Raw genomic sequence first — 15,152 nt, 5'->3', positions numbered from 1 at the left:
GCATGCACTACTACGTCAGCCACGGAGGAGCAGCGCTGAGAGATCCCAAACTGAACCGTTAGCAGGTATAGGAACACGAAAACCTCCTCGGCGAAGCGCCCGCAATGGAAAAACGCGAACAGAAAGCTCTGCTGCGAGAAATCGTTGTCCTTGCCTACCCTAGGTGGGGAGATCACCTTAACGCAGAACATCTCGTAGATGTACACGGTTAATGCCCACAGATTCGCCACGCCCAGCAAGCCCTGAATATAGTTCCGCTGCCTCATTAAAAGCTGAAGTGGGAACCGTATTATTACGAACTAGAATATGGGTTTGGAAAATGCTACTCGCCATCTGCCAACCTGCTTGCGCCCACGCCTTCCTCCTGAATTATGATACCTCGTGAGCACAACAGACCGCCGATGGCCCGTTCTCCCTGCGCCTCCCTTCACCAGACACTCTAGAACATGGTGTACGACCGGATTCGGGTCCCGTGCGAGGCACTTTTAGGAGGCTAGCCGCACCACGCGGTAATTGAAGTACCAAGCCTCTATACCCCCGCCATGACCCGAGTATACGAGTGCGCATTCTCCAGTTCCACTCCACCCACATATCCTCTGGATGCATATTAAAATCTGATAGCCACACTCCGTTCGGTGCGTTCTCTAATGTTCAGGGTACTTCGCACAGTTCTAGTCTAGCTTTAAAAGCGCTCCTAATATGTAGTAATGTGATGCGAGGCACTGCATAAAGGGAAGCCCTAGGGGATAAGAGTACGTTTCTGCCTCTACTGGCCAATGCCGCAGCTTGGCGCATCCTCAACTGCTCAGGCTAGCACTAAAAGTCCTCCCTCGCCATTGATACCGAGCTGCAGGAGATCATCCAGCGGGACGTGGACGATGACCCAAGGCAGGTGGACTCAGAGCACCTGACCGTCTTGGCAGCCTTAGCCTTTTCGGTTTAGAGTGAAGTATTACTTTCGTGTGTATTACTTATCTCGCAGGGCATTCCCTGGAAAGTACTGCATTTTAGGAAAGCACAAAACTGCAAATAGAATTAGATCACTCATGCAAGGCTGTTCTTGGCATTCCCGATGATGATGGACACGACGGTGCCGAGTGAGCTGCCGAAGAGGAGGCCCATGTTGAGGCAGAGGGTCATGAAGTTGGCGGCGTGCGTGCCGTTGGTCTCGGGCTTCATGATGCTGCCGTACTTGCAGAAGATGGCGCACATGAACCAGCCGTTGGACACCGCGAAGAGGATCATCACGATCCAGGCCACCAGGTCGTTGTGGACGAGGGGAAGGCCGTCGGGGGAGGTGCCAGATGCAGCGGGCGAGGTGGTACCGGCAGGCCAGTGGTAGTAGGGCACGATCTGGATGATGAAGAGCGCGATGAAGGCGAGCCTGACGATGGCGGCGATGAAGAGCGTCTTGACGTTCCAGATGCTGAGCCCCCACTTCCAGGAGGGGAACTGCCGGCCGACCCAGTCGCCGACCATGAACCAGGAGAACATGATGATGGACCACCAGTCGCCGTACTTGCCGGACTCGTTGGTCTTGAACATGGAGTAGCACAGGATCTCCATAGTAATGGCGGGGAACAGGGTGAGGGTGACGAAGAAGATGAGGAAGAGCGAGACGCCGGGCATCCACAGGTTCTTGACCGCGTCGAAGAAGGTGGTGCCGGGGGCGGCGACCTCCTTGGCGGCGCTCTTGTCGCGCGTGAAGTACTTCTGGCGGTCGGCGGCGTCGAACTCGATCTTGTCAGCGCCGTAGTTCTTGACGAGCCAGAAGTAGGCGAAGTAGGTCACGAGCACGAAGATAGCGGCGATGATGTAGTAGGCCACGGTGGTGTAGTACAGCACGGAGTCGAAGGTGGGGGCCTTGCTGTTGAAGGGGATGATGGGCTTCGTGATCACCTTGAGCACCTGGGCAACTATACCGGCGATGCCCGACCCAGCATTGAAGGCGGCGATGAAGCTCACGTCCAGGGAGGCCGCAACCCCGATGGCGGTGGGGAAGAAGAGGCCGTTCGCACAGCCCGCGAAGGCCACGCAGATCAGAATTATCGTCATCCTGGTGGTCTGGTTGTGCGAGAACAACTGCGCAAACGGAACGATGAGTAAAACAACAAGCCAAATGGATAGGGCCAGGAGCAAGCGGAACCTGACAGTGAGGGTGTATGAAAATTTCATCATCGTGAAGGTCACGATACTGTTGAAGATGTTGTTGGTGACGGAAATAGCAGTGAGCAGGGTGGAGGGGAACTGGTTGAACCAGTAGTCGACTGGTACGATAAAGCAGTTGAAAGGAAGGAGAACTGTCACGCCAAATAGTAGGAACACCCACCACGCTAACTTCTTGGTCTTGGGCGATAACTCCTGGGCCTCCACGGTTATGGAGTCTTTTTCCGACATTTGAAGGAAGGGGCGTAAAAAATATAGCATTGGTGCAGCATGGTGTGCGAAATACCTGAACGGCCCAGCGCACCAAATATAAATCTCGTAGTATATGGTGTTATTGCAATACGTAAATCACAAATCGGGCACCGAGGTTATATTGTATGAAAAGTTTTGCATCGTTCTTTCTACTTATGGAAAGAAAATATATTTAGTGCGTATATGAAATAGATCAACATTTACTTTACCTCCCCGAACTGTAAAATAAATACAATGATTTTCTCTCTTGGCTGGGCGACAAACCTGACGGTGGCATTTATCACCCCCGCCAAGCAATAGTAGTACGGGGACAATGATCACACCGATATTCGCAGCTGGCAGGTGCATAGCAACGTGGTAACGCTGAGATATCACTGGCTACCCACGGGAACTGCTGCACCAGCATGGAATTAGGATACCGTGCGGTCAGACTCATGCCAAAGCGTACTGTCCCTGAGGCGATGGTTTGGAGCTTCTGGCCATCTAGTGTATGCAGCTCCGCCCAATGGTATTTAATCATGCTAGCACTATGACGATCTTCATGCGGATTCTAGGGCCATGGGCGAACCGGGAGTATCTCAGTTGTATTCTCTATCAGTATAGCAGTTGAATCTTAGGTAACCCACGACCGCATATCTAGAGAGTGGGTGGCTTCGCAGTATGGTAAAATTAGCATTCCATCGCATCGGGTTGGGGTTAGAGTTAGAGTTGTCTGCGTACGGTATTCCAGCCATTAGGAAACTTAAATTTGGGCGATGATGGAAATAGAGGGTTAGTCCACTGTCTACCATCCTGGAGCAGGCACTATCATTGGTAAGTGAGGGCATACTGTTTTTATTCTAGCTTTGTGCGGTGCGTATAGCAGCTGCATTTAGCTATGTTCTATGCACCATTTGGCTTTCCAAAATATATTATCTCATTTTACAGTTCCATTCGGCAGATTCTTCTTTATATCCCTCTAGCTTGCATAAGTGCAACACTGCCGCTGAGGCGGGTCCACCTGCAGTGAATTTGGTCGTACTCCGGGCATAATATTGTCGTACGCGACCGCACCATGGACTCCCAGCCAGCTGAGGTGCTCAGGACCAACCCTGTGGTACCAGCCAGCTGAGGTGCTCCGGAACAGCCCTGTGGTACCAGCCAGCTGTGGTGCTCCGGGCCAGCTGAGGTGCTCCGGAACAGCCCTGTGGTACCAGACAGCTGAGGTGCTCCGGAACAGCCCTGTGGTACCAGCCAGCTGTGGTGCTCCGGGCCAGCTGAGGTGCTCCGGAACAGCCCTGTGGTACCAGCCAGCTGGGGTGCTCCGGAACAGCCCTGTGGTACCAGCCAGCTGTGGTGCTCCGGGCCAGCCCTGTGGTACCAGCCAGCTGAGGTGCTCCGGATCAGCCCTGTGGTACCAGCCAGCTGAGGTGCTCCGGAACAGCCCTGTGGTACCAGCCAGCTGGGGTGCTCCGGAACAGCCCTGTGGTACCAGCCAGCTGAGGTGCTCCGGATCAGCCCTGTGGTACCAGCCAGCTGAGGTGCTCCGGATCAGCCCTGTGGTACCAGCCAGCTGAGGTGCTCCGGAACAGCCCTGTGGTACCAGCCAGCTGAGGTGCTCCGGGTCAGCTGAGGTGCTCCGGGCCATCCCTGTGGTACCAGCCAGCTGTGGTGCTCCGGAACAGCCCTGTGGTACCAGCCAGCTGAGGTGCTCCGGGCCAGCCCTGTGGTACCAGCCAGCTGAGGTGCTCCGGAACAGCCCTGTGGTACCAGCCAGCTGAGGTGCTCCGGAACAGCCCTGTGGTACCAGCCAGCTGAGGTGCTCCGGGCCATCCCTGTGGTACCAGCCAGCTGTGGTGCTCCGGAACAGCCCTGTGGTACCAGCCAGCTGAGGTGCTCCGGGCCAGCCCTGTGGTACCAGCCAGCTGAGGTGCTCCGGATCAGCCCTGTGGTACCAGCCAGCTGAGGTGCTCCGGAACAGCCCTGTGGTACCAGCCAGCTGAGGTGCTCCGGAACAGCCCTGTGGTACCAGCCAGCTGAGGTGCTCCGGAACAGCCCTGTGGTACCAGCCAGCTGAGGTGCTCCGGATCAGCCCTGTGGTACCAGCCAGCTGAGGTGCTCCGGATCAGCTGAGGTGCTCAGGACCAACCCTGTGGTACCAGCCAGCTGAGGTGCTCCGGATCAGCCCTGTGGTACCAGCCAGCTGAGGTGCTCCGGAACAGCCCTGTGGTACCAGCCAGCTGGGGTGCTCCGGAACAGCCCTGTGGTACCAGCCAGCTGTGGTGCTCCGGAACAGCCCTGTGGTACCAGCCAGCTGAGGTGCTCCGGGCCAGCCCTGTGGTACCAGCCAGCTGTGGTGCTCCGGAACAGCCCTGTGGTACCAGCCAGCTGGGGTGCTCCGGAACAGCTGAGGTGCTCAGGACCAACCCTGTGGTACCAGCCAGCTGAGGTGCTCCGGAACAGCCCTGTGGTACCAGCCAGCTGAGGTGCTCCGGATCAGCCCTGTGGTACCAGCCAGCTGAGGTGCTCCGGATCAGCTGAGGTGCTCAGGACCAGCCCTGTGGTACCAGCCAGCTGAGGTGCTCCGGATCAGCCCTGTGGTACCAGCCAGCTGAGGTGCTCCGGATCAGCTGAGGTGCTCAGGACCAACCCTGTGGTACCAGCCAGCTGAGGTGCTCCGGGCCAGCCCTGTGGTACCAGCCAGCTGTGGTGCTCCGGAACAGCCCTGTGGTACCAGCCAGCTGAGGTGCTCCGGATCAGCTGAGGTGCTCAGGACCAACCCTGTGGTACCAGCCAGCTGAGGTGCTCCGGAACAGCCCTGTGGTACCAGCCAGCTGAGGTGCTCCGGATCAGCCCTGTGGTACCAGCCAGCGGAGGTGCTCCGGGTCAGCTGAGGTGCTCCGGGCCAGCCCTGTGGTACCAGCCAGCGGAGGTGCTCCGGGCCAACCCTGTGGTACCAGCCAGCTGAGGTGCTCCGGGCCAGCCCTGTGGTACCAGCCAGCTGAGGTGCTCCGGAACAGCCCTGTGGTACCAGCCAGCTGTGGTGCTCCGGGCCAGCCCTGTGGTACCAGCCAGCGGAGGTGCTCCGGGTCAGCTGAGGTGCTCCGGGCCAACCCTGTGGTACCAGCCAGCTGAGGTGCTCCGGGCCAGCCCTGTGGTACCAGCCAGCTGAGGTGCTCCGGGCCAGCCCTGTGGTACCAGCCAGCTGTGGTGCTCCGGAACAGCCCTGTGGTACCAGCCAGCTGTGGTGCTCCGGACCAGCCCTGTGGTACCAGCCAGCTGAGGTGCTCCGGAACAGCCCTGTGGTACCAGCCAGCTGAGGTGCTCCGGGCCAGCCCTGTGGTACCAGCCAGCTGAGGTGCTCCGGGCCAGCCCTGTGGTACCAGCCAGCTGAGGTGCTCCGGGCCAGCCCTGTGGTACCAGCCAGCGGAGGTGCTCCGGGTCAGCCCTGTGGTACCAGCCAGCTGAGGTGCTCCGGATCAGCCCTGTGGTACCAGCCAGCTGAGGTGCTCCGGGCCAGCCCTGTGGTACCAGCCAGCTGAGGTGCTCCGGATCAGCTGAGGTGCTCCGGATCAGCCCTGTGGTACCAGCCAGCTGAGGTGCTCCGGATCAGCTGAGGTGCTCAGGACCAACCCTGTGGTACCAGCCAGCTGAGGTGCTCCGGAACAGCCCTGTGGTACCAGCCAGCTGAGGTGCTCCGGATCAGCCCTGTGGTACCAGCCAGCTGAGGTGCTCCGGGCCAGCCCTGTGGTACCAGCCAGCTGAGGTGCTCCGGATCAGCTGAGGTGCTCCGGATCAGCCCTGTGGTACCAGCCAGCTGAGGTGCTCCGGATCAGCTGAGGTGCTCAGGACCAACCCTGTGGTACCAGCCAGCGGAGGTGCTCCGGATCAGCTGAGGTGCTCCGGATCAGCCCTGTGGTACCAGCCAGCTGAGGTGCTCCGGATCAGCTGAGGTGCTCAGGACCAACCCTGTGGTACCAGCCAGCTGAGGTGCTCCGGAACAGCCCTGTGGTACCAGCCAGCTGTGGTGCTCCGGGCCAGCCCTGTGGTACCAGCCAGCTGAGGTGCTCCGGATCAGCCCTGTGGTACCAGCCAGCTGTGGTGCTCCGGAACAGCCCTGTGGTACCAGCCAGCTGAGGTGCTCCGGAACAGCCCTGTGGTACCAGCCAGCTGTGGTGCTCCGGAACAGCCCTGTGGTACCAGCCAGCGGAGGTGCTCCGGGCCAGCCCTGTGGTACCAGCCAGCTGAGGTGCTCCGGAACAGCCCTGTGGTACCAGCCAGCTGTGGTGCTCCGGAACAGCCCTGTGGTACCAGCCAGCTGTGGTGCTCCGGGCCAGCCCTGTGGTACCAGCCAGCTGAGGTGCTCCGGATCAGCCCTGTGGTACCAGCCAGCTGAGGTGCTCCGGAACAGCCCTGTGGTACCAGCCAGCTGGGGTGCTCCGGAACAGCCCTGTGGTACCAGCCAGCTGAGGTGCTCCGGATCAGCCCTGTGGTACCAGCCAGCTGTGGTGCTCCGGAACAGCCCTGTGGTACCAGCCAGCTGTGGTGCTCCGGATCAGCCCTGTGGTACCAGCCAGCTGAGGTGCTCCGGGTCAGCCCTGTGGTACCAGCCAGCTGAGGTGCTCCGGATCAGCCCTGTGGTACCAGCCAGCTGAGGTGCTCCGGGCCAGCCCTGTGGTACCAGCCAGCTGAGGTGCTCCGGATCAGCTGAGGTGCTCCGGATCAGCCCTGTGGTACCAGCCAGCTGAGGTGCTCCGGATCAGCTGAGGTGCTCAGGACCAACCCTGTGGTACCAGCCAGCTGAGGTGCTCCGGAACAGCCCTGTGGTACCAGCCAGCTGAGGTGCTCCGGATCAGCTGAGGTGCTCAGGGCCAACCCTGTGGTACCAGCCAGCTGTGGTGCTCCGGAACAGCCCTGTGGTACCAGCCAGCTGAGGTGCTCCGGATCAGCTGAGGTGCTCAGGACCAACCCTGTGGTACCAGCCAGCTGAGGTGCTCCGGATCAGCCCTGTGGTACCAGCCAGCTGTGGTGCTCCGGAACAGCCCTGTGGTACCAGCCAGCTGTGGTGCTCCGGGCCAGCCCTGTGGTACCAGCCAGCTGAGGTGCTCCGGATCAGCCCTGTGGTACCAGCCAGCTGGGGTGCTCCGGAACAGCCCTGTGGTACCAGCCAGCTGTGGTGCTCCGGAACAGCCCTGTGGTACCAGCCAGCTGTGGTGCTCCGGGCCAGCCCTGTGGTACCAGCCAGCTGAGGTGCTCCGGATCAGCCCTGTGGTACCAGCCAGCTGAGGTGCTCCGGAACAGCCCTGTGGTACCAGCCAGCTGGGGTGCTCCGGAACAGCCCTGTGGTACCAGCCAGCTGAGGTGCTCCGGATCAGCCCTGTGGTACCAGCCAGCTGAGGTGCTCCGGAACAGCCCTGTGGTACCAGCCAGCTGAGGTGCTCCGGATCAGCCCTGTGGTACCAGCCAGCTGAGGTGCTCCGGAACAGCCCTGTGGTACCAGCCAGCTGAGGTGCTCCGGGTCAGCTGAGGTGCTCCGGGCCATCCCTGTGGTACCAGCCAGCTGTGGTGCTCCGGAACAGCCCTGTGGTACCAGCCAGCTGAGGTGCTCCGGGCCAGCCCTGTGGTACCAGCCAGCTGAGGTGCTCCGGAACAGCCCTGTGGTACCAGCCAGCTGAGGTGCTCCGGAACAGCCCTGTGGTACCAGCCAGCTGAGGTGCTCCGGGCCATCCCTGTGGTACCAGCCAGCTGTGGTGCTCCGGAACAGCCCTGTGGTACCAGCCAGCTGAGGTGCTCCGGGCCAGCCCTGTGGTACCAGCCAGCTGAGGTGCTCCGGATCAGCCCTGTGGTACCAGCCAGCTGAGGTGCTCCGGAACAGCCCTGTGGTACCAGCCAGCTGAGGTGCTCCGGAACAGCCCTGTGGTACCAGCCAGCTGAGGTGCTCCGGAACAGCCCTGTGGTACCAGCCAGCTGAGGTGCTCCGGATCAGCCCTGTGGTACCAGCCAGCTGAGGTGCTCCGGATCAGCCCTGTGGTACCAGCCAGCTGAGGTGCTCCGGAACAGCCCTGTGGTACCAGCCAGCTGGGGTGCTCCGGAACAGCCCTGTGGTACCAGCCAGCTGTGGTGCTCCGGAACAGCCCTGTGGTACCAGCCAGCTGAGGTGCTCCGGGCCAGCCCTGTGGTACCAGCCAGCTGTGGTGCTCCGGAACAGCCCTGTGGTACCAGCCAGCTGGGGTGCTCCGGAACAGCTGAGGTGCTCAGGACCAACCCTGTGGTACCAGCCAGCTGAGGTGCTCCGGAACAGCCCTGTGGTACCAGCCAGCTGAGGTGCTCCGGATCAGCCCTGTGGTACCAGCCAGCTGAGGTGCTCCGGATCAGCTGAGGTGCTCAGGACCAGCCCTGTGGTACCAGCCAGCTGAGGTGCTCCGGATCAGCCCTGTGGTACCAGCCAGCTGAGGTGCTCCGGATCAGCTGAGGTGCTCAGGACCAACCCTGTGGTACCAGCCAGCTGAGGTGCTCCGGGCCAGCCCTGTGGTACCAGCCAGCTGTGGTGCTCCGGAACAGCCCTGTGGTACCAGCCAGCTGAGGTGCTCCGGATCAGCTGAGGTGCTCAGGACCAACCCTGTGGTACCAGCCAGCTGAGGTGCTCCGGAACAGCCCTGTGGTACCAGCCAGCTGAGGTGCTCCGGATCAGCCCTGTGGTACCAGCCAGCTGAGGTGCTCCGGATCAGCTGAGGTGCTCAGGACCAACCCTGTGGTACCAGCCAGCTGAGGTGCTCCGGAACAGCCCTGTGGTACCAGCCAGCTGAGGTGCTCCGGATCAGCCCTGTGGTACCAGCCAGCTGTGGTGCTCCGGGCCAGCCCTGTGGTACCAGCCAGCGGAGGTGCTCCGGGTCAGCTGAGGTGCTCCGGGCCAGCCCTGTGGTACCAGCCAGCGGAGGTGCTCCGGGCCAACCCTGTGGTACCAGCCAGCTGAGGTGCTCCGGGCCAGCCCTGTGGTACCAGCCAGCTGAGGTGCTCCGGAACAGCCCTGTGGTACCAGCCAGCTGTGGTGCTCCGGGCCAGCCCTGTGGTACCAGCCAGCGGAGGTGCTCCGGGTCAGCTGAGGTGCTCCGGGCCAACCCTGTGGTACCAGCCAGCTGAGGTGCTCCGGGCCAGCCCTGTGGTACCAGCCAGCTGAGGTGCTCCGGGCCAGCCCTGTGGTACCAGCCAGCTGTGGTGCTCCGGAACAGCCCTGTGGTACCAGCCAGCTGTGGTGCTCCGGACCAGCCCTGTGGTACCAGCCAGCTGAGGTGCTCCGGAACAGCCCTGTGGTACCAGCCAGCGGAGGTGCTCCGGGTCAGCTGAGGTGCTCCGGAACAGCCCTGTGGTACCAGCCAGCTGAGGTGCTCCGGAACAGCCCTGTGGTACCAGCCAGCTGAGGTGCTCCGGGCCAGCCCTGTGGTACCAGCCAGCTGTGGTGCTCCGGAACAGCCCTGTGGTACCAGCCAGCTGAGGTGCTCCGGATCAGCTGAGGTGCTCCGGACCAGCCCTGTGGTACCAGCCAGCTGTGGTGCTCCGGAACAGCCCTGTGGTACCAGCCAGCTGAGGTGCTCCGGATCAGCTGAGGTGCTCCGGACCAGCCCTGTGGTACCAGCCAGCTGAGGTGCTCCGGACCAGCCCTGTGGTACCAGCCAGCTGTGGTGCTCCGGACCAGCCCTGTGGTACCAGCCAGCTGAGGTGCTCCGGAACAGCCCTGTGGTACCAGCCAGCTGAGGTGCTCCGGAACAGCCCTGTGGTACCAGCCAGCTGAGGTGCTCCGGACCAACCCTGTGGTACCAGCCAGCTGTGGTGCTCCGGGCCAGCCCTGTGGTACCAGCCAGCGGAGGTGCTCCGGGTCAGCTGAGGTGCTCCGGAACAGCCCTGTGGTACCAGCCAGCTGAGGTGCTCCGGAACAGCCCTGTGGTACCAGCCAGCTGAGGTGCTCCGGATCAGCCCTGTGGTACCAGCCAGCTGGGGTGCTCCGGAACAGCCCTGTGGTACCAGCCAGCTGAGGTGCTCCGGGTCAGCTGAGGTGCTCCGGGCCATCCCTGTGGTACCAGCCAGCTGTGGTGCTCCGGAACAGCCCTGTGGTACCAGCCAGCTGGGGTGCTCCGGAACAGCCCTGTGGTACCAGCCAGCTGAGGTGCTCCGGGTCAGCTGAGGTGCTCCGGGCCATCCCTGTGGTACCAGCCAGCTGAGGTGCTCCGGAACAGCCCTGTGGTACCAGCCAGCTGAGGTGCTCCGGAACAGCCCTGTGGTACCAGCCAGCTGAGGTGCTCCGGAACAGCCCTGTGGTACCAGCCAGCTGGGGTGCTCCGGAACAGCCCTGTGGTACCAGCCAGCTGAGGTGCTCCGGGCCAGCCCTGTGGTACCAGCCAGCTGTGGTGCTCCGGGCCAGCCCTGTGGTACCAGCCAGCTGAGGTGCTCCGGGCCAGCTGAGGTGCTCCGGGCCATCCCTGTGGTACCAGCCAGCTGTGGTGCTCCGGAACAGCCCTGTGGTACCAGCCAGCTGAGGTGCTCCGGAACAGCCCTGTGGTACCAGCCAGCTGAGGTGCTCCGGGCCAGCCCTGTGGTACCAGCCAGCTGTGGTGCTCCGGGCCAGCCCTGTGGTACCAGCCAGCTGAGGTGCTCCGGGCCAGCTGAGGTGCTCCGGGCCATCCCTGTGGTACCAGCCAGCTGTGGTGCTCCGGAACAGCCCTGTGGTACCAGCCAGCTGAGGTGCTCCGGGCCAGCCCTGTGGTACCAGCCAGCTGAGGTGCTCCGGATCAGCTGAGGTGCTCCGGAACAGCCCTGTGGTACCAGCCAGCTGAGGTGCTCCGGACCAACCCTGTGGTACCAGCCAGCTGAGGTGCTCCGGGCCAGCCCTGTGGTACCAGCCAGCTGAGGTGCTCCGGGCCAGCTGAGGTGCTCAGGACCAACCCTGTGGTACCAGCCAGCTGTGGTGCTCCGGGCCAGCCCTGTGGTACCAGCCAGCTGAGGTGCTCCGGATCAGCTGAGGTGCTCCGGAACAGCCCTGTGGTACCAGCCAGCTGAGGTGCTCCGGGCCAGCCCTGTGGTACCAGCCAGCTGAGGTGCTCCGGACCAGGACATTTAACCTATTAGTAGTACTATATATCACATATCTGCAAAATTATAAACAGTGCACGCCGGTGACCTAGTTTTTAGTTTAAATAAGAAACGCAAATTGTCATTGTACTGTTGCAGTTATCGTAAATTTTATTGAATATTTACTAAATACATTTGACGTTAAAATTATCTCAGCATTTCTGCACAAGCTGGATGCATAAAGCATATTCATATTGTGAAATAGTATGCATTCACTTATTTCATGCGTTGTGAAACTTAAATATAAATTGGTCTAAAAGAACAGATAAATATTTATACTTAATCTCAAATAAAAGCCAGCATATACGAAAACTTACTTTAATAGTTAATCAAATCCATAATTTCTAATATCTTATCCAAACTAAGCATTCCACAGTACCACAACATATTGCTGAAATTCTCACGTATCCTAACGCTTTAAGGCAATAACATATCCTGCATGAGCATAAGCAGTACAATCAGGTTACCTCTCAATGCTTTTTCTATAAAGCCGATTATAATTTTATATTTTGTAGACACTTTCCCTCAAAAGTGAATATAAAAAGTAAACCAGATTAAAAGAAAGCAATATTCCAGAAAGCTAATAAATCTTAAAAAAATTAATCCAAATGCACGCATGGATTAATACTCGTCAGGAAAGCCTCTTACACTATTAGTACTGCTACTTAGAAGCAATCTTCAATCTGCATGCATGATCTATTGGAAATCACTGGAATGCAAATCAGACCTTTTAAGCACGTGAAGCAGAGTTTATATATTTGATATGGAATTAATATTTCATTTGGTAAAATTCTCTTTATAAGTTTTATTGCTTACACAGATCCAGTATGCATTGTTATAGCAATTTACGACATAGCTTCAGGCTTGGGTTCTGGCTCTCATTTTCACATTTATATCAAGTTTTAAGTGTTCTATTAACCGCTTATAGCTTCGTATGCCTTTATTTGCATGGTATAAATAAAAAAGTAGTAGTATGTAATACATACTACTTAATGGTTTTCAAAATGAAATTGCCGATTGCATTTTCGGGGGTTTATACGTGTCAGTATACTACAGATAAGGCTAATTATCTCAATTAACACAACATTTTTAGAGCAATAAAGAGTAGATAGACAGCTCAGTTTACATTTGTTGAATTTACATGACTGATAGAAGTGTTTATATTAAGTAATTATATGTAATAAAATATATCAGAGTGAATGAATAAATGATTTTTAATTTTGAAAATGAAAAATTACCTAAATAAGATGAATAACAGTACTAATTATACTAAGATCGTATGTATTAAGATAATCATGGTATTATTTATTTTATATATAAACATGTATATGAATAGTAGGTTTTATATTTTAAACAATTAAATAAACAATGAGTTTTAAAATGTAAAAAAATAATATTTGTATTTAATATTAAATGTTATTGTTTACTATAATTGACTTAAAAATCAAATATGATCCTAATGTTTTTTGAGTGATTGTGATAAGGATTCCTAGTTCTTTTATATATGTTTAAGCAGGGAATATAGATAGCAGAATATAGAGTTAAAGATTCTTTTCTTGATTAAAATGTAGCTGTAAACGAATCCAATGTTAATTAGTAATTGAAAATATTGAAATATTATAAGTAAACATTATAATTGATAATAGTAAAATATTTTGATAAAATATAAATATTACAAATGCTAAGTATCAATTATTATCACAGTTTGAGACCCATAAACAACAATATAAATTATAATTTTTTCAATTAGGCTTTGATAAATTAGCATCTTGAAAATATGGTTATTGCTAATATATAACAAGAACTTTAATTTAAATTGTTATGCTAAATTAATGTGGTTTTAATCTTTATTAAATTTAGGTTATTTTATCATTGAAGTTAATTAAATATTGTTTTGAGTTATACTTAATTATTATTTTTAAATATTATTATTGAATAATATTATATTTAAATAAATATAATTCAAAATTAATGAAAACGAAACGTAGATATATTATTAAAATTAAATAGTAATATATTTAAATTATTTAAAAATATCTAATTCTTTAATAATCAAGGCATACAATAACCAGATAGCTCTTATCGATTCATAATATATTGATACATCTGTTTAATTTAAAGATACTTTCATAATGCATTATGCTATTTTCTAAGGGGAAAATAAGCAGTGGTGGTTAATAATTTTCATACATTATTCTGAAAAAAATTATCTAAAGGAGACTTCTATGGTCTATATATTCCCAGTAACTATGAAAAATAAAGTCATACAAGATGAGAAAAATAATACCCTATGATAGTCCTTATTGATTCTTCCAGGATGAAAACTGGCCAATAACATGCATAAACAGTCTAGAAATAGTAGAAGGTAGATATTACAATGAATATTGTTAATTAATTAATTAATTAATTAATAATTAGCTTATTATCATAACTGGTAAATGTTCGCTGAATATCGGATCACATTATAATGAAAAGTAACGAGAAATTCACCAGAAACACAAGTTATGATGTTTATATTAATATAATCTATATTGAATATAATATTTTATATAAGTAACAAAGTTAGTATGAGATAAGAAATAATATTGCACATACTTATCATAATATATTTCTAATTATAGTCTATTTGAATCTAAACAAATCTAATATAATAAAAATAATCATTTTAATAATATTTATGAAGTTATTTCACTCTAATATTGCTTTAATAATATGCTTAAATTTATCTCAGGGTGTTAGAGCTAAATTTACTCAAAAAACTTTAGAATAATCTAAATAATAATACTATTTGATAACAGGAAATACTTTTTATCCTGTAAATGAGAATATATATAAATGTTGAAACATACAGAGAAATTTTAAGAGTAGTGAAAAATTATTTTACCTTATGTTTGGGCGATGCCATAACTAAACATTAGTTATTCTGCTCTTGTTTTGCATAATCATAATAGTCTATTATTCATTATTGCGTAAGCAATATAATCATTGTGTTGGAAATATTTTATAGTGTTTCTTATCTGGCGTAATTCATTTTCAATTTAATATTTGAAAATATTTCATAATAGTGATATTAGACTATATGATTTGGTAAACAATATTTCAGTTACAATATTATCAATCAGTTTAGTTACTGTAGCATATTACAATACGTTATGAACACAGACATAGCATATAAAATGAAAACTAAAAGTTTATCTGATACTTGATGAAAGAAGATATTATATATGTTTTCTTACACTATACATGATATATGTCTATTATTTATGACATAATTTGATTGAATTATTTGTTAATGGTATTTTTCATATTCACTACCAGAATAAGCATAATATTATTCTATACAATATATTATATTATAATTAATTAATCATATTTAGATATAAATTTTATTACCACTCCTTAAATGACCGATCAAGACTAGAATACCAAGTCCGAAGCTAAACCTACCTAGCTCACTTTTTCCTCTCTAGACAAAGATATGAATGACCTCTTGCCGGAAATAGTCTTTTAATTTAGTGGAACTGAATTTTAGATAAGCGACATTGACGATACCGTACGTTACCTGAGGATAACCATTGATACTGTTGAAACCCTCAGCCTCCTACACCTCTTTATGTGGCAGCATAAATAAG

The 15,152-nt window shown here is 53.1% G+C and overlaps 4 protein-coding genes across 4 annotated transcripts; all 4 read right to left on the bottom strand. All coding sequences in view use genetic code 6, as the record gives it.

Moving 5' to 3' along the window:
• Window positions 1-15: 15 nt before the first annotated feature.
• Window positions 16-606, bottom strand: SS50377_28840 (uncharacterized protein; the record flags this gene model as incomplete). Its single annotated transcript, XM_067912594.1, has 1 exon — window positions 16-606. The coding sequence occupies one exon, from the start codon at window positions 604-606 to the stop codon at window positions 16-18; it is 591 nt and encodes a 196-aa protein (XP_067760068.1).
• A 45-nt stretch (window positions 607-651) lies between these two features.
• On the bottom strand, window positions 652-987 carry SS50377_28839 (uncharacterized protein; the record flags this gene model as incomplete). Its single annotated transcript, XM_067912593.1, has 1 exon — window positions 652-987. One exon carries the CDS (start codon window positions 985-987, stop codon window positions 652-654), a length of 336 nt encoding a protein of 111 aa, XP_067760067.1.
• Window positions 988-1,044: 57 nt separating this feature from the next.
• SS50377_28838 (Nucleoside transporter) lies at window positions 1,045-2,397 on the bottom strand (the record flags this gene model as incomplete). Its single annotated transcript, XM_067912592.1, has 1 exon — window positions 1,045-2,397. The coding sequence occupies one exon, from the start codon at window positions 2,395-2,397 to the stop codon at window positions 1,045-1,047; it is 1,353 nt and encodes a 450-aa protein (XP_067760066.1).
• A 301-nt stretch (window positions 2,398-2,698) lies between these two features.
• On the bottom strand, window positions 2,699-3,289 carry SS50377_28837 (uncharacterized protein; the record flags this gene model as incomplete). Its single annotated transcript, XM_067912591.1, has 1 exon — window positions 2,699-3,289. The coding sequence occupies one exon, from the start codon at window positions 3,287-3,289 to the stop codon at window positions 2,699-2,701; it is 591 nt and encodes a 196-aa protein (XP_067760065.1).
• Between the last annotated feature and the right edge of the window lie 11,863 nt (window positions 3,290-15,152).

The sequence above is a fragment of the Spironucleus salmonicida genome, assembly GCF_000497125.1.
Source record: "Spironucleus salmonicida strain ATCC 50377 chromosome Unknown tig00000059, whole genome shotgun sequence".
NCBI lineage: Eukaryota > Fornicata > Diplomonadida > Hexamitidae > Spironucleus > Spironucleus salmonicida.
The sequence above is the reverse complement of the archived record's forward strand: the minus strand, read 5'-3'. Positions and strand labels throughout refer to the sequence as shown.